At 34.3% G+C, this 26,161-nt stretch overlaps 1 protein-coding gene across 10 annotated transcripts in view; it reads left to right on the top strand.

The window, feature by feature from the left end:
• Positions 1-26,161, top strand: part of PTPRK (protein tyrosine phosphatase receptor type K) — a 594,471-nt gene that overhangs the window by 552,186 nt on the left and 16,124 nt on the right. For 3 of the 10 annotated variants that reach the window (XM_070461331.1, XM_070461335.1, XM_070461332.1), the window contains 10 exons: positions 842-871; positions 6,009-6,169; positions 7,956-7,991; positions 13,286-13,470; positions 15,167-15,254; positions 16,352-16,428; positions 16,647-16,664; positions 19,144-19,180; positions 20,722-20,819; positions 21,252-21,368. In XM_070461331.1, the coding sequence (XP_070317432.1) occupies positions 842-871; positions 6,009-6,169; positions 7,956-7,991; positions 13,286-13,470; positions 15,167-15,254; positions 16,352-16,428; positions 16,647-16,664; positions 19,144-19,180; positions 20,722-20,819; positions 21,252-21,368 (847 nt within the window). Of the gene's footprint in view, positions 1-841; positions 872-6,008; positions 6,170-7,955; positions 7,992-10,974; positions 10,987-11,862; positions 12,414-13,285; positions 13,471-15,166; positions 15,255-16,351; positions 16,429-16,646; positions 16,665-19,143; positions 19,181-20,721; positions 20,820-21,251; positions 21,369-26,161 lie in introns of those variants that run through there. The other 7 variants (XM_070461339.1, XM_070461340.1, XM_070461333.1 and 4 more) reach the window with 6 other exon arrangements.

The raw sequence follows: 26,161 nt of genomic DNA on the forward strand, positions 1-26,161 counted from the left end.
ATAAAGAAATGGTTTGGAATTTAGTAAAATTCTGCAGTGAAGGGTATATATAAAGTAAGTTTTTAGGCTAAGAAAAGGGATATTGCATCTTTCAAAACGCAAAGTCATTTTAATTTAATCACTGTTGAATTATTTCTAAATGTATGCCATTTTTTCATTGGTTATGTATTATTTTAAATTTGCAGCATGAATACATTAATAATTCCAAACATAAATATGAAATTGTGTTTCAGTACAGTAAATGTATATGATATCATGGTCACATACATCTGCTGTAGAAACACCTTTGTGCATTTGTAGTATATGGTGCATATGTATATTCACATAATATATATATGTACCTGTATATTAATAAGATATAATGACTTATTTATAGAAATTAAGGTGTCATTCTGCATATATTCTGTATTAACCTAATAGATCTTTATGTTTTGTATTTAAAGAAAAATAGTCAATTTAGTGTAGAAGTTCTATACACAGCTATTCCATCTGTCATGACATTTAGATGGTTATGGATGATATTATGCTTAACTGCATGTTAAAAATACACAATCCATTTAATTTTTCAATTTTTTTGGCTATAGAAAAGTCAGCATGTTATTTTTCCAAATTATGTATTTTAAATTTTATTTTCTATTGCATATGTCTGTTTAATTGCATGGCGAAAGATATTTAACCAATGCATGAGCAAATTGAAATCCAGACCAAAAAAAAACATGAATTTTATTTTATTTTATTTTACTTTTTAACGCACATTTTTCTGCTTTATTGAATGTGACAGAGTCACGCTTTTCATTCACCATTGCTTCTCTTTTTCCACTGTCTGTGATTTGCTTGCCAGGAGGAGCTACTATTCTTACTCCTACTACCTGTAAGTAGAAAATGGGTGATATACGACTTTACATGTGTTAAAGATGCAGTATCCCTTTTCAAAAAAACAACAAACCAAAAAGCAGAATGTTTGCAATTTTGATGACTGCAAAAATATATATTTTTCTGGACTCTAAAGCTATAAAGTTTACCTATTAACCTATTTTATTAATCTTTTTAAAAAGGGATATTGTATTTCTGTATGTTCAGCTACTTTTAATTTTTATTTACGATTTTCCATAAGTAGTCATAGTCTATAGCCCAAAGCATCATTTACATACTTAAGTCAAACCCGTACATTATCAATATGATATCTCACTCATCTGGTAGAGATAGTGGTTGCAATTCACTAATACCTATTTTTACATGTGTGTGCTTTAGTTGTTCAGTCGTGTCTGACTCTTTGCAACCCCATGGACTGTAGCCTGTCAGGCTCCTCTGTCCATGGAATTCTCCAGGCAAGAATGCTGGAGTGGGTTGCCCTGCCCTCCTCCAGGGAATCTTCCCAACCCAGGGCTCAAACCCAGGTCTCCCCCATTGCAGGCGGATTCTTTACTGCCTGAGCCACACTGTTATATCTAACAAAATGACCCAACTGATGTATTCATAGAAGAACATTCAAAATGCCTTCACAGAATGCAAATCAGGTCAGGTCTGACTTGATAACTTCTCTCCACATTTCCAGGAATCTGGGATGGGTTGTGACTTCAGAACACCTTTGGTTTAGCTATGTAGGCAATCAGTATGCTCTGGTGAAAACGAATGGATAAGAGTTATAATGTGGCAGTGATAAATAAAAAATCTTTTTAGAGAAGAAGTTTTGAGTTTGTTTATTATGACTTAAATAGGACAATGATTTTGTAAAACCAAGACCAAAAAAGCAAGCCTGTCAACCTAAACAAAACATAATAGGTGTTACATATCTTTTTTTGTGCTCCAAAGTTTTAGCTCTTCTATGCTTAGGTATGAAATGCTCCTCTTGATGAGGAAGAGAGTGTTGTCCAGTTTCTCCCACTAATCATTCTCAGCTTATTACCTTAAATTCCAGCATGTATATTCAGTCCAAAGGAATGATACAACAGAGTATTCTTGGTCATTGCTTGATCAATATTTGATCCACCAAATTTTGAGAGTAAAGGATTTTGATTAAGTATTTGGTGCACATATCCCACAGTATTTACTTCACTAAGTAAATTTAAGTTAGCATTACAGAAAGATTTGGTGAGAGTCTCAATGACTGTAACAGAATTCTGCCAACAGTTTAAATATTACAAACATTTGGCTTTTCAAAATCTGATAAAATAAGCAGGTGTAAAGTAACAGTGCTCCTAGCTTATTGTGATGGATCATAATATCCTTGTTAAATCATGTTTGATGAAGCCAAAGGTAATTAAATGTACCGTTTCATACAATGATGAAGCACTTTTCCTCTTTATAGCCCACCCATATATCCACCTGCAGAAGTTTATGCTGTTGGCTGCTTTGATAATGAAAGTCATTTGCACATCTGTCAAACTCAAGTAGTTGCAAAATGATCTGCTTAACTGTCCTGAAGCGTACGTTATATATGCTGGTTTCTCAGATAGAGACAAAATATCAAACATGCAGGAATCAATAAATATTTAATTATGAGAACATCAGTAAGGTTACCATTAGCCATCCATTTATCTATAATATTAGGATTGGATTGCCTTTTTATAGATGTGTGGCATTTCTGTATTCTAGACTATGTATTAGGCTTTGGTACTGTTACTGAAGTGCTTAGGGTTCCTGGCATTATCAATCATAATTAGAAAAAAAGTTTAACAAACTTATGTTTTTAAAAGCTGCTTAAACAGATCTAGTGAAGCAAATCTGAATTAGACAGTTTTTAAAAGAAATGTAGAAATAAATTTTAGTAAAATTTAAAAGTAAATCAGATGTAATTTTTGAACTAAAAATTCATTGACATCGTCATAGTAACTGTCACTTCTTGATCAAAGCACTTAACTCTGGTGATGATATTTATTTCTTTTGTAATAACCTGAATTAAAGCCTACCTCACAGGGTTGTTGTGAGGATTAAGGTATAAGAAAAAGCTGATAATACATGGTTGGCAGATATCAACAAAGGTTTTATATGTATTCTCTCATAATCTGTCTACTAACAAAGGTTTGTGAATCTGAAAAGTAAAAGTCCTTCATTGCCATGAAAACTTTTACCTATCATGCGTTTTGACAAGTTCATTACTTCTTATTTTTCTCAATCATAAAATGTTTAAATGATACATTTTAAAGTAAAGCCTCAAAATTTAAACGTCTTTACCATTTGCTTCAAACTATCTGTCTTCAGATTTTTTACATTGTTTTTAATCCAAATTTCAAGCTGTCTTATTTTTAGCCACGTCAATCTCTCAGAATTTTTGAGGAATGAATTTATTCTTTCTTCTTATCTAAGAAACAAAGATTGAAAGTTATTTCTTCAACTCTTTTTTAAACTTTAAAATGGCAAAGCATTTGTGTTACAACCACATTCTTCTCAAATTTATAACAACTAATGTTTAACTCCTAGAGCAGTGACTGCTTCATATTATAATACACATGGTAATGTGACAATTAAAAAAGAGAAACTGGATATAGTATTAGGGCTTAGGCCTTGGAACCAGGTCATTCTTTACTGCTTTATTAGATTAATAACCTTGGGCAAGTTATTTAACTTGTCTAAGCCTCAGTGAACTCATCTGTACAATCAGAAGTCTCATGCCTTCTTCAGTGCATTGATCTGAGAATTAATTGAGTTAACACATGACAAGTGCCGAGCCTATCAGAGACCTCATTCATCCATTCTAACAAGTTTTTAATGAGTGTCTGCTGTGTGCCAGACGCTGCTCTGAGCGCTAGGGCTATGCAGAGGGTTCTTCCCTTCATGGAACACTCAGTGGGAAAAACAAAAGGATACTTGCAATGATGTGATGAGTATTATTATAGGCAGAAAACATGGTGCTTTAAAAAATACCTACCAGGGAAACCTAGTCTGAGAAAGGTTGTATTTGCTCAGTTAGAGAAGTCTCCCTGATGAAGCAGGACAGAATTGTAAGTTAACCAGATATTAGAGGTAAAAGAAGATTATAGGTCAAAGAACAAGTAGCCTATAGGCAAGTTTGGAACTATCCTTAGAGGTAAGTTTGAAAAGTGAAGGCTGTAGAATAACCTGTGACCTACTGATGTGTAATTTGCCCCATACACTCTTCCAAAAAATAGGACCACTTGAAAGAATAAGAAAATATACATATTTAGATTCATGACCTCTCTTTAAAAATAATTTTAAAATTAGAAACCACTCTGGGATCAGGTGCCAGTGTTCACGTAGGTAAGTTGCCCCCTAAATTGCTCTCCAGTTCCCCACGGTCTCCACCCTTCCTTGTGGTGCCTCACGACAGGAAGCAACACTTCTATATGCCGTCTAAAACCTGTTAGGAGCTTTACAGAGCTTTTGCCCGCTAGCCTAGAAAAAAAAGGTAAGAGATCTTTCAATGAATAGAGCAAATATTGCTACTAAATGATGGTGGTGGTGATGGTGGTTGTGATGATGTAGTGGTCGTGCTAGTGGTGATGGTGATAGTTTTTGTTATACTTTTGTCATTGTTTTATTATTGATAATACTGTCCTTATCATTGTTATTATTTCTAAAATGTATAATGCCATTTCCATCCCTAAAGCTTACTCTATGACTATCTTACTTAGGTGTCATATATGCTATGTCAATATATTGGATTTTGTTGGGTATGTATCCTTGAGGCTAAGTACTGTAATTCTCAGAGAAAAATATCCTACATATGAGTAGCTCTCAAATTAATAAATTAATTTTCTAAAGGAAAAGCTTTTGGACTTAAACACAACTACTAAAATAAATCACTTTTTTAACATATTTGTAGTATGTTAGTGTATTTATTCTAGTACAGATACTAATGAGAATCAGAAGAATTTACCCTAGTTAATAATCCAACTGAGAAATGTTATTCTTAAAATAGCTAAAGTATATTTCCAACGCACCTAAACTGCTGCCATACTTAGAAACATAATCTGGCTAGGTATTTAGAGTATACTCTAAGGTATACTCTATAGGTATTTAGAGTATATAAGAGTATACTCTATAGGTATTTAGAGTCCCTTTCTTTTTACTATTATGAGATGAATATTTATATACCTTAAACAGTTTTTTAATTGCATGTTTCATGTGTAACATTCACAACGAACCAGATTGTATTTCACACCCTTGATATGTAAGATAAAGATGCCAGTGTCTGAGGAGCTCAGAGTGTAACTCTGCTCATTTCCAGATCTCCTGGGTCATTTGTTCTGCGGCATCTGTAAGGCTGTTCTATAGTTGGCACTCTGCCATGGGGCTCCTAAACATATTTTTAGGATCTGACCATGTTTATTATTCATTTGCATAATACTTCTACATGGCATTTTCCAAACTTTTCTCAAAGTGCTTTTCTTATAAAGTGCATAATTTCCCCATATATTCCTGAGTGTTTGCATTGTTATCAAGCTGCAGTTGATTCTACAAATTTCCTGATTAGGTTTGTATTAATGTTATATAAGTATATTTTAAAATGTGAATTCTACACATTGCATTTTTACCGAACAAAAGACAAAGAGTGAAGAATAGAGTTTGTCTATTTTAACTGGATGACTGTAATAAAATAAACTTGAAAAAGTCGTCATATTATTCCCAAAGAACATTTTCTGAAATTTTGATCAAGCGTGTTAATCACCCAGAAGGAAAACCAAAATTTAGCATTAACTTTTCTTTGAACAACTCTACTAAGGAAGCATTTACTCACTGTTTTAATAAAGTATAGTTGTGCTTTATGATAATTTATTGTAATGATAAAATGCCAGAAACGATGAGACATTTGGGTTGACAGCTTGAATGTTAATATATCCATATGACAAATAAAACAATTTTATAGCAATCAACAAATATTGCTTAGATGTCAAACTTAATTCCTGAAATTATGATATATTCTTAGAGTTTCTAAACCAAATCTATATCTTTACGCTCGGGCTTTCCTAAACTACTTACTGCTGGTGTCAAGTCAGTTCCCCTTCAAGCCTCACGCTAAGGTTTCCCTTTCATATTTGTCTTGGCAGCAAGCTTGCTAAGAAACGCAAAGATGCGATGGGGAACGCCCGGCAGGAAATGACTCACATGGTCAATGCTATGGACCGAAGTTATGCTGATCAGAGCACCCTGCATGCAGAAGACCCGCTCTCCATCACTTTCATGGACCAACATAATTTTAGTCCAAGATGTAAGTTCTTTACCAAAATTTTGATCAATGACTTTTAAAGCTATTTAATTTCTCCCTGAATTCAACACATTAGCTTTTGAATAGTGAGGGGAAACAAGGCAGAGAGTGGAAGAAGAAACTAGAAATAGAAAAAGTGATATGGATTACTATGGAGTTTATTAGAAGGCTTATTTTCAGTCTTGATTTTGGATTTAGTTTAAATTCTAACTGTATGAATTTTATTACTATAAGAGACATTCATACACCACTCAGACCAAATCTTCTTGCTTTAAGTTAAAATATTTGATGGCCTGCATAAAATTAGCTCATGTCAGAATTTATAATTGTTTTGTATTTGAATCTTCCATTGTATAAGGTTAAGTCTTTTGAGATATGAAATACCATAATTCTTTCTGGGAATTATTGGCATGGGGAAAGTCATTCTATTTAATTATTCTATAGATGCCTCAGGAATTTCAGTAATAAAAAGTTAACCAGAGAAAAGAGAAATCTACGTACTGCTAGGTATCTGGTGTGAAGTCCAAAAGTTTACTTGAACTGAGGGATCGACAGGGAATGGTGAAATCCATCTATTCACTCATCTGTGTTAAGAATTGCAAATGTTTATCTGTGGAGACATATCTTTTAAAACAGTTCCTCTGAAGTATTGTTTAATGCCCCATGATCAGTATTACTGTTTATCTTCAAATTTTCTAGAATTTTTTTTAATCCCATTCTATAGCACTGTTTATTTTGTTACTTAAAATTAAGTTCAATTACCTGATTGTCTCTTCAAATAGCTAAGTGAAATTGATACTTGAGGAAAGCAAATTGTGTTTATCCTTGGCCTTGTGTTCACAGAGGCATTTTCCACAGATCCTAGTTTGGGAAAAACTCTATAAGGAAAGAAGCCAACAATAGAAGTGTTATTTTCAATACAGATTATAAAAATATGTAGTGGTAAGACTGAGAAAAGAAAGTATTTGTAGGTTTATGCATTTATGGCTTTTCAAAAGGGGATGTTTTTTCTGAAATGTTCAGCTTGGTGCAATCTTTTAAAAAATTATTGGCCATGATTTTCCCTGATATATACCTATATTACATTAGTAGTTAAGGATTTTATAATGAGTCATTTTGGAATTTAGTTTTAATAGTGATAAGGACTTTCTGTTCTATTTTTTTTCACTGTAAGATAAATAATAGAGAAAAACATAAAACATTATTGCTATTGAAAGTTTTGCTGAAAGTATAGATGTATCATTTCTCTAGCCACTTGATTTAAAAATTAACCAATTAAAGATTTGAAAGGATTTTTGTTTCCAAAGTTTTTCTATCTAATGCCTGAATACCTTATTAAGAAGCTTGAATTTAGCAGCGTATCTATAAATATGCACTTATGAACTTGGAGAAAAGATTAAATCTATTTTCCAAAGTTAGATAAAGTGGAATGAATATAATTACCTGAGTACCTCACACTGGATAGACCTAAATGCACTTTTTCCCCCTAATTTTAAAATATTTATAAGTTGAAGTTGAATCTTCTTGGTTTTTAAAATTGGACTGACTACTGAACTATAATTATAGATGCACCTTTCCTGGTATTTTGAGGTAACCCAAGTTGAGAAAGAGAATGTTCCCTTTGCAGTGATTATAGTAATAGTAATAAAGTTACAGTTAATAGTTATAGTCATAAAGAAAGTTTAATAGTTATATTTCTTAAGAAATGATGAGTCTATCTTAAAGGGAAAAGACTATGAAATGCAACTTTAGGGCAATGTGTTCCTTCATGAGCTGTGTTTTCCTGCAGTGCCCAGTGATCCGCTCGTGCCGACCGCCGTGTTAGGTGAGGCCCTGACTCTCTGCCCTCTTTTCTGCATGGACCCCGCCTCCTTGCATGGGTCACAGCTTTGTCCTCATGGTATTTACACTGCAGGAAGCAGTTTGATTTTGAAAATATAGTCCTGATTTTATCAAAGAGAGCCACTGTGATCAGCCCAATTAGATCTAGTGCATTTCAAATTAGTTGGGTATACTTTTTTAAAACAACTTATCCTTTAATTCTTGGTTCTGTTAGATTTGGAGTGAGTACAAGGACCCTTACTATGAATATATCAGTTCAGTTCAGTCACTCAGTCGTGTCTGACTCTTTGCGACCCCATGAATCACAACACACCAGGCCTCCCTGTCCATCACCAACTCCCGGAGTTTACTCAAACTCATGTTCATTGAGTCGGTGATGCCATCCAGCCATCTCATCCTCTGTCGTCCCCTTCTCCTCCTGTCCCCAATCCCTCCCAGCATCAGGGTCTTTTCCAATGAGTCAACTCTTCCATGAGGTGGCCAAAGTACTGGAGTTTCAACCTCAGCATCAGTCCTTCCAGTGAACATCCAGGACTGATCTCCTTTAGGATGGACTGGTTGGATCTCCTTGCAGTCCAAGGGACTCTCAAAAGTCTTCTCCAACACCACAGTTCAAAAGCATCAATTTTTTGGTGCTCAGCTTTCTTCACAGTCCAACTCTCACATCCATACATGACCACTGGAAAAACCATAGCCTTCACTAGACGGACCTTTGTTGGCAAAGTAATGTCTCTGCTTTTTAATATGCTGTCTAGGTTGGTCATAACTTTCCTTCCAAGGAGTAAGCGTCTTTTAATTTCATGGCTGCAATCACCATCAGCAGTGATTTTGGAGCCAAGAAAATAAAGTCTGACACTGCTTCCATTGTTTCCCCATCTATTTCCCATGAGGTGATGGGACCAGATGCCATGATCTTAGTTTTCTGGATGTTAAGCTTTAAGCCAACTTTTTCACTCTCCTCTTTCACTTTCATCAAGAGGCTTTTTAGTTCCTCTTCATTTTCTGCCGTAAGGGTGGTGTCATCTGCATATCTGAGGTTATTGATATTTCTCCCGGCCATCTTGATTCCAGCTTGTGCTTCCTCCAGCCCAGCGTTTCTCATGATGTACTCTGCATATAAGTTAAATAAGCAGGGTGACAATATACAGCCTTGACGCACTCCTTTTCCGATTAATGTTTATATATGTAAGTTAGTAGAATGAATCCAAATGTGCACATTTCAGGGGCCAGTGCTACCAGAATCGCTAGTGTATATATATAAAATATACCTGATTTAAAGGGATTTTTCTAAATCCTCCTAATTTTATAACAACTAAAAAATACATTTCCAAGTAAACATTAGGCATTTGTGCATTTGCTTTAGTTTTGTCTTAGTTAAGAATGTATAAATGCAGGTAAAATTGCAACAGTATTAATAATGGAGTGTTGCATTCTATATGCACTTTACATGATAAGTGTTATCTTTCAAAAAATTTACATTAAGCCAAGATTTACCGCACATTGGAGAAGGAAATGGCAACCCACTCCAGAATTCTTGCCTGGAGAATTTCATGACCAGAGAAGCCTGGCGGCCTACAGTCCATGGAGTCGCAGACTTGGCCACGACTGAGCAACTAGCACCACCAGTATGTAACATCTGCGACAGCTAGTGTTGCTAGTAATAAATAAGGCCATTTCAGCTGTAAAATTAAATACATCTTTTACAGTATATTTAAGAATGCAATGAGTTTCATTTCGATTTGTACTCTATCCCTTGACTAATTACACAGCAATGATTCATGACCAGCTGGCTTCAACGTTCACAAGTTGTCTTATCAGTTTGTCTCCCATGCTTCTAACATTTAAGATTTAATCAGAGAAATGTAGAAATTGCCAGATAAGTGTACCTTTAAAATTCCCAGTTCTCATACTTTATATTTAAATTTCTTTGAACATAAGACATCAGTTTACACATAATTTTATCATCAATGTATTCAGTGTTTAATAGAACAATACAACTCAGTTAAGTAAAATATACCTATAAAATGACTAAAATAGTTATTAAAAGTTTAAATTTTATAATACAAAGGTATATTCTAAAAGAATCTGTAAGTCAGTATTTTCTGCTCTGACTGCACTCTTCCTTTGATATTCCCAGCAACAAGGGCAGGGAAGTGAGCTGGGGAATTTGCCCCAAAGGATGGCCTGATCATATAGGGAGAAGCCAGGGATCATGGTCTTTTGAGAGGCATCAAATTCCTCTGAAAATGTCATCTTCTGTTGAGCACTGTAGAATGAGGTCAGCATCAAGCTCATAAGTTAAATTCAGTGAAGTTATTAAAAATTCAAGGAAAAAGATAGTTACTTAACTGTTAAAATTTCATCATGGTATTATTCAAAGACATGTAGAATTGGGTCTAATAAGTCTCAGTCCTCTTGTGAACTCACAAATATGAACTCATGAAAATATTCATGAAAAATGTCTTTGCTTCCCCTTCAATAAAATGATATAATAATTCTTACCATACCTTCTCCACAGAGCTTAGTAAAGAGAAAATGATAATGTATAAAGTTTAAAATATTATTGTAATAATTTTCCCCATGAAAGAGGATATTTATTTTTAAGGAAGGCTAGAGTTAACACAACAGAGTTATAAATCTATTCATTTAAACAATCATTGTGCATTTTATTTCATTTTGTAAGTCAAGCTGGTTGATATTTTTTATATTTCTTATTTGAAAGCTAAATAACTTGTTAATCATACCAAATTTAGAAATGATTTGTTGCATTTTTCATCATTCTTGGAATCACCATGTTTATAGTTGTTTTACATCCAGTTGATTTTGTACTTATAAAGCAATTTTTGAAATCACTTCAAATATTGCTTGATATTAATACCTGCTTACTGATTTAAAAAGAAGTCAGAAACTTTTGTATTGATTCATATTTTTGTTTTTTTGTGTTTTACTGCTGCATTGGGTTAAAGTCCCTATTACTGGTAAGTGTATTGCAAAGAACTCTAGAAGACATTTCCATCAAAGAAATATTTAAAGTTATTCTTAAATGTGTAGTAAGGATAATAATTAGTACATGTACTCTTGCTTGTAGTCGCATTGTTAGGTAATTCAATGAGGTGAGGTAGAAATGTATAGATATTAATAATCATGTGTGATTATTTTAAAAAATACTGCTCATTGTACTACTGTATTAAAGCTTAATGCAAAACAAAAGGCACTGTCTACTTCATATGGAGACGTTGTCATGTAAGATCTGGAATACGGATGAGTCCTCTGTTTCTTACCGAGCCTTTTACAAATGTAAATATTCCACTGCTCCAGCAAGTTCAATGTGAGCTCTGGGTCTGCTTCTCAGAGCACTTGCTACCTTTATTCCAGCTTGGGTGATTGCATTTTGCCTTCCTATCATTCTGTTCTCTTTACTTCTTATCCTAAGCTGTATATTCTGTGATAGTGCCCCAATCAGTGGCTCCTGGATTTAGTTTTACAGGGGAGATGTATATTTCTTTATGTCAGTCTATTGATTGCAGTATTTTAGCAAAGGTAGACCAATTGAGTGTTGTCTCATAGAAAAAATAGTAAACGCTCATGAATCATGGTTGCTAGCAAATGTTTGTGTGTAGAGGGGTGGGAAACCAGAGTAAAAAACATTAATTCGTTTAGGTATTTTTAGGTCACAACAGAATCCAATCGAATTTTTTTTTTTAATTCAATGTGGAATTTTATAAGTAAATGCAAAAGAAAAAACTACGTTCAGCCTAGTAAGAGAAAGTAAAGTAAATGCAATCAAGCTAAATTATAGAAGCACACAAATCTGATTGTGGGGTTCTTTTTCTTTTTTTTTTTTCCTTCTCCAGGAAGAAAAAGTGTTTATCATGGGGACAACAATTCATTTTTTGCCATATCCTATTTGTAGAGTTGGTGATAGAACAGGCAAATGTACCAGCACTTGAAATATGTTTAACTGTTAACTAAATATCGTTCTCTACAGTATGCAGTATCATTAAAACAAAATTTTCCCTAAGAGTGTACTTTCTCTTCTGTTAATGAGTATGGCACTATAATGTTTGCCAAAGTAACACCCCTTAAAACATTTGTTTTTTTGAAGATGGTAAGTTTAAATGTGATCATTATAAGCATGCCTCTTCTCGCTGTAATGATTAGCACTGTGGTCATTAAAATAATATTTATTTTTCAGAGGTAAAATGTTCTTGTTCTTTTCTTCCTTCTTATGACAGAGACTTAAGAGTTTCTTTTCATTTTAAGCTAACAACATAGTTGGGATGGGGCCTGCACTTAAATGTGGGTGGTGAGGGATTTAATGGATTTGTAACTAATTAATTCATTGCAGTATTGAAATATTTATTGAGTGACTGCTTTTACCAGATACTAAGAATAAAAAGAAAAATATGACTCTTGTCTCTACATGCTAAGCATTTAGAGTTTAGTTATAAAAAGAGATCAGGAAATAAATAATCAAAATACATTGTAAGTGAAATGAATGTGGGAGAATAGAAGGCCATGGGAACATAAAGCAGGCGCTATGTAACTCAGCCAAGATGGGCCATGGAGGAATTCCAGAAGAATCTAAATATTTTGTCCCAGAGACAAACCAAGGTTTCTTGTACACAGTAACCAGAAGAGTCAAAATGTATCAGCAATAAAAAAATACAGCAATAATAATAAACCAGGAGAGTAGAGATGAAGTGTAAATGCACGTGTAACCTGGCTAGCAGATGTAGTGGGCCATGGGCTGATTCTGTAAAATGTTCAAGTTTCTGAGTCTGGAGTGTTTCATGGTAAAAAGTCCCAGGTGGAAGGGCATAGTAGGACTACAGTGGGGATGGGTTGCCTATTGGGAGGTTGGGATACGGATGGGAAAGAATTTGTTCAGTTTAATCAACAATGAAAACACCTCTCCAATTGACAACTTGATCTTCTCGTCCCACAATATACTGCTATGACTGCAGATACAAGAAAAAAGTCAAAACTCAGCAAAATCTCCCACTTAAACTTCTTTAAAGTGGATCAGCTGTTTCTCTACATCTCCCAGCATCTGTTGTCTTGCTTATATACACATATTAATAATATGCCCTGACCTCCCACCTGGAGTAAACGGTTTTGTCTTTATAGGGATGCTGCCCTAGGTCTGTACTATATTTCTTTCTTCCTCCTATTATCAGAAAGATCATAAGATCTTAAAATCTGCTTTGCATAGATATATATTAAACAAGGTAACTTTGTCTTTTTTTTAATCTTCTGGAATCTGAAACATGGCAGATGAGAACCACAGTGCTACAGCAGAATCCAGTCGTCTTCTTGATGTACCTCGCTACCTGTGTGAGGGGACAGAATCCCCTTACCAGACGGGACAGCTGCACCCAGCCATCAGGGTAGCCGACTTACTGCAGCACATTAATCTCATGAAGACATCAGACAGCTATGGGTTCAAAGAGGAATATGAGGTGAAAGTTTCAATACTATGTTCAATCTTATTTCTAACCATGATACCCAGCAGAATTTAACACCTTTTCCTCCCACTTACATAGCAAGTCCCGGAATACTCTGTAGACCTTCTAATCCTTTCTATGAACAATCAAGTGGGCATTCGAGGAGAAGGATGTAGGTGGATTGAAAGAAAAGGATACTTCCTGGGGGTATAGCTGGGTCAAAATTCATTTTAATAAATCATGTTGGATTTCATAATTTATTTTACTATGCTACTTAGAGACCAGTTTGTTAGACTTTCTGTTTTCCCCACTCAAAAATCCATGGTAGAATACCTTGAGTCCTGGTATACCATTGCAGTTTCTGCCATTTGAATGACCTAAGCAGTGGACACTTGTCTGCCTTTTTGCGTGTTGACCCTTTGTTGAAAATAAGATCAAGCTATGTGTGCTAAATGTGCTCCTTGTCACTCTGAATTTTGTTTTGAGGATTATAGGTTGAGGGTGGCTGGGAAGGAAAACAGAGTACTGCAAATTCAGACAACAAAAAGCAGCCCAAAAAAGGATGTGGGAAATTCTTTCATCCTTATCTCCCCTTCCTACCCAAACTAAAACAACAAGATTATACTACAGAGGAAGTTATTTAACTAAACATCCCAATGTATATAATATAGCAAAAAGGGAATATTTCTTTTGCTACTTTTCAGTTACTGAGAAATGGCACTCTGGGGTCTAGAAGAAAGTACCTTTACCACCATACACACACAATTAAAATGAAAGAAGCCAGGGAGTATTTTACTTTGAAAGACCACCTAAAATATAATGCATCCAACTTCATAAGGAATCTTCTAAACATCTCCTTTATTTACAGATTACTTGTTATACCTTAGTTAGGGAGTGAATGAAATTATTTTTGAATTTTGAATATCAGTTTTAGATATACGCTGGGAACACTATGCTGTGGTGACAAAATAGTGCAAGCAATTACAATATTCTGTCAGAACTATCTTGTTATTGTTCATTGCCTGTGTATTCCTGTGTACCTTGCTTCAAAGACCATTGGCTCTTTCAAGACCCCATTTCTTGTGTTGAGCAAAGTTTAAATTTTTCTGCAAAAAGATATCTATACCCATATTTTAAATTGCTGCATATGGTAATTAAACCAATCAACAAATTCATCTGTTCCAAGAATCTTGGAGATGGTGACTCTTTTTAATTTTCATATGGTCTCTTGTTGTGGAGACTGAGTCCTTTTCATGATCTTCAAAGAAACTAAAATGTGATGTATTGCACACGATTGAATGAATAATTATGGGAGAAAACAGGTTTTCTTTGTCCTGTCAGAAATGCTAAAGGAAGCATATTTTTGAAAGATGCTCATTAAAAGTAGTTTTGAAGTCTCTGATGCTTTCTCTACTTCCATCTCACAAAATTGCAGTGATGTTAAACTTGAAATACTTTCAAGGCTCCCCCGCCCCACTTTTTTCCCCCTAAAGTTGTTTCTTGTCCGCAATATGAACTCAGTCCAATCCAAGATGAACAAGAAGGAGTCCAGCAAACAAGCTTTGAGGTCTGAAAATTGATTGTTTACTGATGTAGGACTCCCTTCCTCCCTGAGAAAGTGACTTTTACTATTTTAGTCTCTAAAACAGACAGACTTGATTCAAGGAAAGGAATTAAATTCAGTGTGCGTGTTAACTGTGCTTTTTTCTAGAGCTTCTTTGAAGGACAGTCAGCGTCTTGGGATGTAGCTAAAAAAGATCAAAATAGAGCAAAAAACAGATATGGAAACATTATAGCATGTAAGTTCTCTTATGATTCTTGATAAATGTAAAAGCCATGTATAGAAGATAAAGGGTAAATTTGCAATTACTCCTTCTATGATTTTAAACTTTAAAAAAATCCCAGAGGATGGCAATCTGTTTATAAAGTAACCTATTTCATATTATAACAGCATTGGATATTGGCAGCAATTCTGAAATTGTCATCAACCACATTAATGGACTCAGATTCTTCATCTTGTGGTGATAATGTCATGCTGAATTTTATGTTTGCATATAAATGCCTGGAGGTGTCATTAACAACTGAAAATATTAGGACAATGAATATGAAGGATTTTTTTCATTGCTAAATTACTATAACTCTTCCACCAAACACATTCAAGGTGGGAGTGTTATTCCTTCAATATACCTTGTTTCCTTTCTTGGAGTCAGTGCCTGAGTCCCATTTACTCCAAGTTATTTATCATTAGGGACTTCCTCCTGATTAAGTCTTCAAGATGTATTATGAGATAAATAAATTATCATATGAAACCATAGGAGCAGTAAGAAAAGTGACAGATTGTTTAGCTTGTAACTAGCTGCTGATTTTACTTAGACTATTCTCAATTTAAATTATTTTACACTCTCTTTTGAATACATCAGTTTAACCTTTGTGAGAGTAACCATAACTCTCACAAAGTAAGTTGAGAGTAGGGTTTCGAAATTCACTCCTTAATTCTATGGCTCATTTGCTGTAAAGTACAGGGAGAAAAGATCCCACCCATTTAAAATCATGCCTAACAAGCAAAATTAGGAGTCAAGGCAAGTTTAGCAATTCAGAAAAATTTATGACTGAAATGATGATTTGTCAGACATTATTATCATGTCTACTAAAAATTTCCTAACTATGAAGATGCTAGTCATTGAAGCTTTCTTAACAGAATATTATCATCAAAATAAGTAATGAGCTCATTAAGTTCTTGCATTTTTTCATATGACTAGTATCCAAGGAAATTTTGAAAGTATATTATGGATAATCTGTTGCTAACCACTGAATTATTTTAAGTTTCTACTAGGGTCATTGTCTCAAAACAGGGGGGAAATTTAATAGCTGTTCTTTTATCCTTTAAAAATCTCAGATGATCACTCCAGAGTAATTCTGCAACCTGTTGAGGATGATCCATCTTCAGATTACATTAATGCCAACTACATAGATGTAAGTATTTTTACCCTGTAGAATGCCCAATTTATTGGCTTATATATATATATATATATATATGTATATATATAAATCTTTTCCTTGTTATTACCTATAAAGTGATTGCTAGCTTTTTAAAATAAAGAACAAACTGTACACTTTTCTTTGTTCTGCGTCCTAGTACTTACTGACGTTGTTGTGCTTCCTTTCACACCTGACTTTGGTTTGGGCTGTAGATTTGGCTGTACAGGGATGTAAGTACCACTATCTGTAAATAACAGCACCTGTTATAAACATTTAATGTGACTACTCCTAATCACAGTTCTTACTAATGCTTACTACTAGTTCTCTCTGCATGCTTCACCTAACTAGCCTCATATAGTATATCTATGTTCATTTTTTTGTAACTCCTTTACATGTGTAAAGATCTATTTTACCTCCCTCCCTTTTCTATGTTTAGAAAAGCAGGGTCATTTTTAGCTTTTGATAATTTATTATGTACTCGAGTTTTATTTGTTGATGGTTTCTGTTTCTGGCTTTTATCCTACCCCTCCCTAAACATATGTGAGAAGCTGGATAGTATGATGTGTATAGTATTTCTGAAATTTTACTTCATTACATTTGACTTCTGATGTTAAAAATGGGTAGGGACACTATTTTGTGGTGTGTGGTATTGGTTTGTAAAGTATTAAAATTACTTAGGCAAAATAATTACAAAATTGCATTTGTAAAATACACATATCACACATATATATTGAATCATAAAAATGAAAGTTTGTTTTGATCATACATTCCACTGTTCAGTTTTGGTTAAGACATATGTACATGCATATCCTTTGTTTAATGCAAGTAATTATCAAATAAAATAAAATATTAAGGATGCAGTGTATTATTACATCCAAGAAGGACAGGCTCTGTTCATATTTCTTGGTTCAAAATCACACTGGAAATTGCAAGAATGTCAACTCATCCCTCTGTCCCTTGGTTTCCTCATCTTTACAATGGAGATAATAACAATACCACTAACCTCATCATTTTATTGTGAGAATTAAATGAAGTAATTCATGTTGATCATTTAGCACAATGCCTAGAACATATTAAGCACTCATTAAACTTCACTATTTAAAAAAATAGTTCAGGCATACTGAAATGAATTAATTCTAAATTTGCATTGCTTGTAAAGCAAACGATAGAAATATCAACAATTGCAGCATATATGATACATTTATAGATATGCAAAATACATGTATAATTCAGATCTAACTTTTTATAATTTCTATAAATAAGAACTAATTTTATCACATTTATCAAGTTCATGTTTTATAGTTATTTTGTGATGTCATTATATATTTGAATTAATGAATTTTATTAACTATAGTCTTTGAGTATATTGGTTAAATTTTTTATCATTATTTTACTCTCATTCAATATGGAAAACTAAACAGTCTACTCTCTAGAATAAAAATATCAACAGTTCTCTGACAAATTTGTACTTGTTCTTACCTATTTAGTTTAACCTTGGTTTTCTGCCAAGACCCTGGCAGGACCTTTGGTCCTATCCAAAACATCCATTAAGACATTTGGTCCATACCAAAACATCCTTGATATTTGTTCCTTTCCAAAATGTCCATGGAAACATTTGGTCCATGCCAGAAGTCCTTGATACTTGGTGCCAACCAATACCATTTGGCATGGACCAAGTATGCTCATGGACATTTTGGACAGGAACAGTTTTTAAGGACCTTTTGGCATGGACCAAATGTCTTATGGACACTTTGAGCACACCCGAGGGTCCTGCAAATATCGAGAATTTTTGGTATGCACCAAATGTTTTGTAGGTGTTTTGGATAGGACCAGATGGTCTGCTAACTCAGGCTTTTACTAAAGCCCTTTGCTGAGGATACAACAAAGTCACAGCTTAACTCTATTAACATTTTTGCTACTAATGATCTATTGAAATTCAAATCAATTGAAAGCAACTAACAACTTATCTTTTATTTGGAGTAATTTCTTTATTGGAACAGTATCAAGTGCTTAACCACATAAAACTCTTGGCACACTATAAAAAGAAAGAAAAAAGTACTAAACCTTTTGTTCAGGATAAGATGCATTTTTTAAAAGATTTTTTTCCCTATATATGTGTGTACCTATAATTATGTGTGTGTAAATTAATATTATCAGCACACACAAAATAGTTTTGGCAGATTCCTGAACATATTATAGAATAGAAATATTCTCTAAAAAAAATCTCAGCAGGACTTTGACTTGATGCACACATGCATTGTCCAGCTCTAACATTGGAATGTTCTGTTATTTTTTTATGGTTCTAATATGTCGTTGTCCATTTGTAATGCAGTGTGTTGTATTTTTGGATGATAGAATAAGAATTAATATTTTTGGACACAATTTTGCCAGGAATGAAACTAAAGAGTAACATGAAGGCATAAACATTTTAGTGAAACCAAGAAAAATCTATAAAGTTCTTTCCCAGCAAGCAAAACTCAATTGTGCAATATATATTCTAATCAGACCCCTTAAAATATTTAATTTTTGTTTTATTTTTACCTTTCAGATAACCTAGGTTTGAGAAGTGAACTATGAGTTCACTACTCATTTCTGGACTTTTTACTATAACTTAATCTTAACAGGTGGTTGTCTTCCTCTTTTTATGCCTTCATTCATTTATTTCTGACACTGATATAAAATGATGACTACTTTGTTCTCCTATTTTAGGGCTACCAGAGACCAAGTCACTACATTGCAACTCAAGGTAAAACTTTGCCTTTTTAAATAGAGTAGAATAATCAAATAATAATAGAGTAATCAGACTTGCTTAATTCATCCATATGATGTTTTCTTGCAGTTTGATCTGAGTTAAAAAAAAAAATCAGCTCTTCCAGTTGACACTGTTCTTTATTCATCTGTATAATACAGATTGTTTTATCTCTTTAAAATGTATATAAATTAAACCTTGATTTTTTTTTTTTAATTAAAAGTAAAAGAGAAGCTGCTGGTAGTCTTTGAGATTTGGTTCTTGGTGTCTGGATGTCCCAGAGCACTAGTAAAGAGTGCTGGGCAGAGAAATTACTTATTTTTTGATGAAAGCAACTGAGATCTCATCTTATATAAGGCACCCGTTTCCTTTCAGCAGAGTTTGTTGGCCTGGCATGTAATAGTACCCAAGGCCAACATTGCTATAATGAGATGTTGGACTGTCTTGCAACAATTTTTTTTTCAAGTCAAGACTAAGACATAACAAAGGGCTGAAGGGAACTTAGTCGAGTTCATTCTTCTTGGAAAAGTAGAAGTAAAGAAATCTTGTTAGAGTGGCACATTGGGGAATAAAAGTATCCTTACGACCATACCAAGACCACCTCTAGTTTTCTCCCCAAACTGACTACTGACCATCAGATGAGAAAACTGCACATCTTATTTTATAAAAAGGGAAAGTAAAACAAAAGTTAATTTCCTGTTTTTGCACAGGTCATTTTCTAAATGTTTTTCACATATCTTTGGAGTTATACTGAGTTTAATTATTTATAAACTCTTTTAAGTTAGAAAGATCATCCATGGTAAATGATATTCTTGTTTCATGGCATAGGGTAAAGTTTAGCCCAGTAGATGCTTTTGCAGCTCAGAGATGATACCATAAATTAGAACATGTCCTTATATATCTTGGTTCTTCATTAACCCCTAAACTTACACTGTTTATAAATGATGTGTATATATTTAATTAGTAATGTGTGCTGTTTGGTTGATGGTGGCATAAGACTTCCTATTTTCCCATTTACATGAAGATGAATTAACGTAACTTAGAGACAGATATAACCCTGCTTCCCTGGTGGTTCAGTGAATAAAGAATCTGCCTGCTAATGCAAGAGACGCAAGTTTGATCACTGGGTCAGGAAAATCCCCTGGAGAAGAAAATGACAACCCACTTCAGTGTTCTTACCTGGGAAATCCCATGGTCAGAAGAGCCTGGTGGGCTACAGTCCATGGGGTTGCAAAGAGTTGGACACGACTGAATGACTATACAACAAGAACAAGAACAATAGACAGATATAAGTACCCTAAAAACTAGTGCTATCTTCTGAATTTGGAAACACAGAAGGCAAACTGAAGCAAGCAAACTTGTACACACCTATTTTTTTTGCCTTTAGTGTGAATTTAGGTATGAATTGATTTGAAGTACTTTTAGTGACATTTTGTGCTAGACCTTTATGTTTTCTACTTTGGTTCATTTAGTTTATATTGTTCTTTTTAACTACAAAATTTCTCTGATAACATACTATTCAAATTAATTTTTTATAGGCCCAGTTCATGAAACAGTGTATGATTTCTGGAGAATGATCTGGCAAGAGCAGTCTGCATGCATTGTGATGGTCACAAATTTAGTTGAAGTTGGCCGGGTAAGGGGCAAAAAACACCCTGTGTGTTATAACATATCAGTATAAGTTGAACAGCAAAACATAATACACTTAGAATAGAATACCATTTAATTGTTTGAAAAAATTTCTTAGGCATAGTATTTCAACTGAGTGCTCCTAAGTGAGTCTTTGATTGCTAAGAAATGATTTGATTTCTCACTTAGTAAAGTAAATACGCTTTGATTTTATGTTAGAATCTAGTTGCATTGTCAGGCTTGTATGTTTTTATGAGAGTACACAAAATCTTTCTATTTATTGTTACAGATTCTTTTATTTATGGATTTTTTTAAATTATTTATGGATTTTTAAACGATCTTTTAACTATGACCTGAAGAGTTATCGCTGAAACTAAATCATCTTGGTTAATGTGTATTATGTATTTAGGTTGACCTATATATACTTTTTGTCATTTAGGTTAAATGCTATAAGTATTGGCCTGATGATACCGAAGTTTATGGTGACTTCAAAGTAACTTGTATAGAAATGGAACCACTTGCCGAATATGTAGTCAGGACATTCACCCTGGAAAGGGTAAGTTCCCTAACCTTCTACAAAATTAAGTATACTGAAATTCTTTCTTTTTTTTTCCTTAAAATCTCTGTCAAGAGTTGTTTTAAGGATGATATAAAATTCATCCATTTACTTATTCATTTCACAAGTATTTATTTGAGAGCATAACATGTACCAAGCATGTTTCTGAACCTTGAGACACATATTAAAGCCTTTCTTTTGTGGGAAAGGAGTAGTTGAAAAAGTAACATGTGAGTTAAGGCTTGAAGGAAGTGAGGGAGAGAGTAATATATATCCCATGGAAGGGTAATATATCCCATGGAAGGTTATATCCCAGGGAGGTTGTCTCAGGCAGAATATTCCTGATGGAGGGAACACTTATTTCATAGAGTGTATGATATTCCTGTCGCAGTGAGAAATATACTGGAGTCTAGGATATTGAGAAATAGGTAAGTGAAAGGGAAAGAAATATGATTTAAAGTCAGGGAAATCACAGAGCCAGATAAGTGAGGTTTTCTGAGCCACTGTGATGATTTTAGTTTGTATGAAAGGTAAAAGTAGCCAGCCATTGGAGGGTTTGAGCCCAGGAGTAACATGATCTGACTTTTTTTTTAAGCAGGTTCAGAAAGAGAGAAGTTAGTGGGCAGTGTGAGAGGACTAAAGTAAGACATAAAAGCAATAACATACATTGTTACAGAAAAGTTTAATAACTTTGACCACACAAAAGTATAAAATTATCTGTATCAAAAAATTTTAATTAAAAGATGCACACACAACAAAGAAATTGTGATTATTTAATACTCTTAACTCATAGCTTTAATATAAATATAAAGGAAATACTAGAATCTCTGCCCCACAAAAAGCAACTGCTAGCACGCTTATTGAAAATGTTTCACCTCATGTGCTGGTATACCAATTTTTACTTTCAAATCAGCAAGTTCTTTTAGAAAAAGAATAATAATCCTCATTGATTTTAAGAGTAGGATGAGATATTTTCATGTGTTGCTGATCATATTTAAATTGCCATAAGCCCTCCAGCTTTCCAGGTGGCGCTAGTGGTAAAGAACACGCCTGCCGATACAGGAGACATAAGAGACGTGGGTTCAATCCCTGGGTCAGAAAGATCCCCTAGAGAACGGCATGGCAACCCACTACAATACTCCTTCCTGGAGAGTCCCATGGACAAAGGAGCCTGGCAGTCCATAGGGTCGCACAGAGTTGGGCACAACTGAAGCAACTTCGCACACATGCACACAAGCTCTCTGTAAATCAGTAAAGCAATGTTTTATCTACAGAATTTTAGAATATTGATATCATTTGACCACAAATTTTACCTTCCATGCACCTATCCTAAGAAATTTATTTAAACTACAGTTGACTTCATGGGCTTCCCTAATAGTTCAGTTGGTAAAGAATCCACCTGCAATGAGGGAGACCTGGGTTCCATTCCTGGGTTGGGAAGATCTCCTGGAGAAGGGAAAGGCTACCCACTCCAGTATTCTCACCTGGAGAATTCCATGGACTGTATACAGAACAATATAATTATCATTATCACATTTATAAAGTATGTATAAAAATTTCTTGGACAAATCAAGCAGAATAAATGAGCAAAGATACAGGAGATTTCAAGAAAAGAACCATCAAGCATGATTTAATGAATAGCTATATTCCATTATCATTGAAACAGATAATTTGGAATATACATTCTTCTTATAACTTATGAAAAGTCAATCATGCCTTTGCTGTCCACCTGGAACTATCATAACACTGTCATCAGCTATGCATGCATTCTAAGTCACCTCAGTAGTGTCCGAGTCTCTGTGACCTTATGGGCTATAACCCGCCATAACCGCTGTAACCTGTTCATGGGATTCTCCAGGCAACAAAATGAAGTGGGTTGCCATGCCCTCCTCCAGGTCTTCCCCATCCAGGGATTGATCCCACCTCTCTTATGTCACCTGTATTGGCAGACAGGTTCTTTACCACTAGCATCACCTGGGAAGCCCCTTATCAGCTATACTCCAATATAAAATATAAAGTTAAAAAGAAATCAATCACAAACTTAGTTATAAAGGAAACTTAAATACATAATAAAAATTCAAGATGTTTCCAAAATCCAGTGGAAAATAACAACAAATCACTGACCAGCAACTCCCCAAATTAGGTTCAGAAATCATCAAAGGCCTCTTATGAATAATCTTTGAATGAGCTATTGCCTCCAGTGCGAAGAGCCAACTCATTAGAAAAGACCCTGATGCTGGGAAAAATTGAAGGCAGGAGGAGAAGGGGACGACAGAGGATGAGATGGTTGGATAGCATCACTGACTCAATGGACATGAGTTTGAGCAGGCTCCGGGAGATAGTGAAGGACAGGGAAGCCTGGCATGCTTCAGTCCATGGGCTCGCAAACAGTCAGACACGACTGAGTGACTGAAACACAATTGCCTCAGAACTAAAAATATATTATGAAGATAAATAATTTTATATCAAAATATTCCACAAGTTAGGAGAAAAATATATAATCCAAAGTGATTTCTATCATGAAAGATAGTCTAAAATCTTGTAAAAAAACAGTTAAACTAGAAATCAGGGGAAAGTCAGTAAAACAAAGGGAAAAATAAATATAAAAATGAGACACTGACAAAAAAGAATAAATTTAATAAAAAAGCCGTTTCCTTGAAATGATCAATAAAGTAACTAAACTACTTGTCAATTACAAATGATGAGCAATCAAAACAAAATATGTGACACTGGGTAACACAAAAGGGACAGAACTATAGCTATAGCTGCTATTAAGAAAGTTATATTATGTGTGAATTTAGAGACAGATCTCAGTCTAGATACAATGAAATTCTAGCAAATAATTATTTCCAGTATTTAACCCAAGGAGAGCTCGGGATCTGAACAGCTGGTAAAAGAAAATAAGAGTGTTGAAATTTGCCATTAAAATTGCATTATGGTTTCATAATTGAGGTGTCTTTAACCTCTAAAGAATAACTAATGAATAGCTAATGCCTAAATTAATCAAACTATTTAGGCCATAGAAAAACAATTAAAACCAACTAAATATGTTTTAAAAGCTAGCAGAACTGTGATAATAGAACCACATAAAGACAGGACTCTCTCAAGCTCTTCTCTGTCTCTCTTTTTAGATCTCTCCCTGTTTCTCTTTCTCAAGTATGCACACATACAGTTTAATTCAGGACATACTGAAAATGTGAATCCAGCAGTGAATTAAGAAAAGATCACTACATGATTTATCATGATTGCTTTTTTAAGATTTAAAGATTTTACAACTGTGGTAGGAAATCTAAAAGAATATTTCATTATCTCGGTGCATTAAAGGAACAAAATCCTGTGATTTCATTAATACATATTGTAATGCACCTAATTTTATTTAAAAGACACTTATAGTAATACTCCAATTATATTAGAAAAAAATAAGGAGACTCCCTAAACGTGATAAAGCTGTTTCAACAATAACCAGTAGCATACATATGAAGGAGTGAAAAACTAGAGGCCTTACAGTTATTAATATAATCAGAGATGCAATGTGGATAATCATGGTCACTAGTGTCCAACGTTTTTGGAAGCTCTAGGAAATTAAATAAGACAGCAAAAGGAATAAATGGCAAAACTATTAAAAAGCGTGCAATTATTTTAAGGTGTAATGATTTTATACAAAAAAAGCTAGTTAGAATATTTAAAAAAAGAAAATCAAAATTAGTTAAGTGACTAATTCAAGATATGGAGGTCCAAACAGTCCATTCTAAAGGAGATCAGTCCTGGGTGTTCACTGGAAGGACTGATGCTGAAGCTGAAACTCCAATACTTTGGCCACCTCATGCGAAGAGCTGACTCATTGGAAAAGACCCTGATGCTGGGAGGGATTGAGGGCAGGAGGAGAAGGGGATGACAGAGGATGAGATGGCTGGATGGCATCACCGACTCAATGGGCATGAGTTTGAGTAAACTCCGGGAGCTGGTGATGGACAGGGAGGCCTGGCGTGCTGCAATTCATGGGGTTGCAAAGAGTCAGACACGACTGAGCAACTCAACTGAACTGAACTGAATTCAAGATATATTTTCATTATATTATTAATAAAGATATAGATTTTTAAAAATCCCTTTCATGATAATAAAAATTCTTAAGTATCTCTTCTTGCTGTTGATCAATTCTTTGTGACCTCATGGACTGTAGCCCACCAGGTTCCTCTGTCCATGGAATTCTCGAGGCAAGAATACTGGAGTGGGTTGCCATTTCCTTCTACAGGGATATTTCCAACACAGGGATTGAACCTACATCCCCTGTATTGCAGGTGGATTCTTCACCACTGAGCAACCTGGGAAGCCCTCTGAAGTATCTATAAATATATTTAGCAAGAAAGAAACAGGTCCTAAGTGAATAAAACCATTACAAATGTGTTGAAGGACACAGACTAAGACATGAATAAATGGAGACATGCCCCATGTCCCAGAATGGGAATACTTGGCATTAATAACTCCTTATGGAGTTGATACAATACTAATTACAGCATTACTAGGGGTTTTTTTTTTAGGGTTTATTTTTAATTTATTTTCCTCATATAAAAAACACTGGAAAAGAGTGATTTTTTAAAAATCTATATATTTGAAAATTATTCAGGAAAATATAAGCAAAATGAATAATAAGAAAACATGCACTGCCAGATATTAAAATTTTCTAAAGAGAGCAGGGCCCTTACAGCAACTCCAGCAAAAGGATCAATGCTGAGGAGATGATCTTTGAACAATGTATGGCCTTCCTCAGTAAAGTTGACTTCAAAAGTACTTAA

This window comes from Odocoileus virginianus, chromosome 34 (assembly GCF_023699985.2).
Source record: "Odocoileus virginianus isolate 20LAN1187 ecotype Illinois chromosome 34, Ovbor_1.2, whole genome shotgun sequence".
In the NCBI taxonomy this organism is placed as follows: Eukaryota; Metazoa; Chordata; class Mammalia; order Artiodactyla; family Cervidae; genus Odocoileus; species Odocoileus virginianus.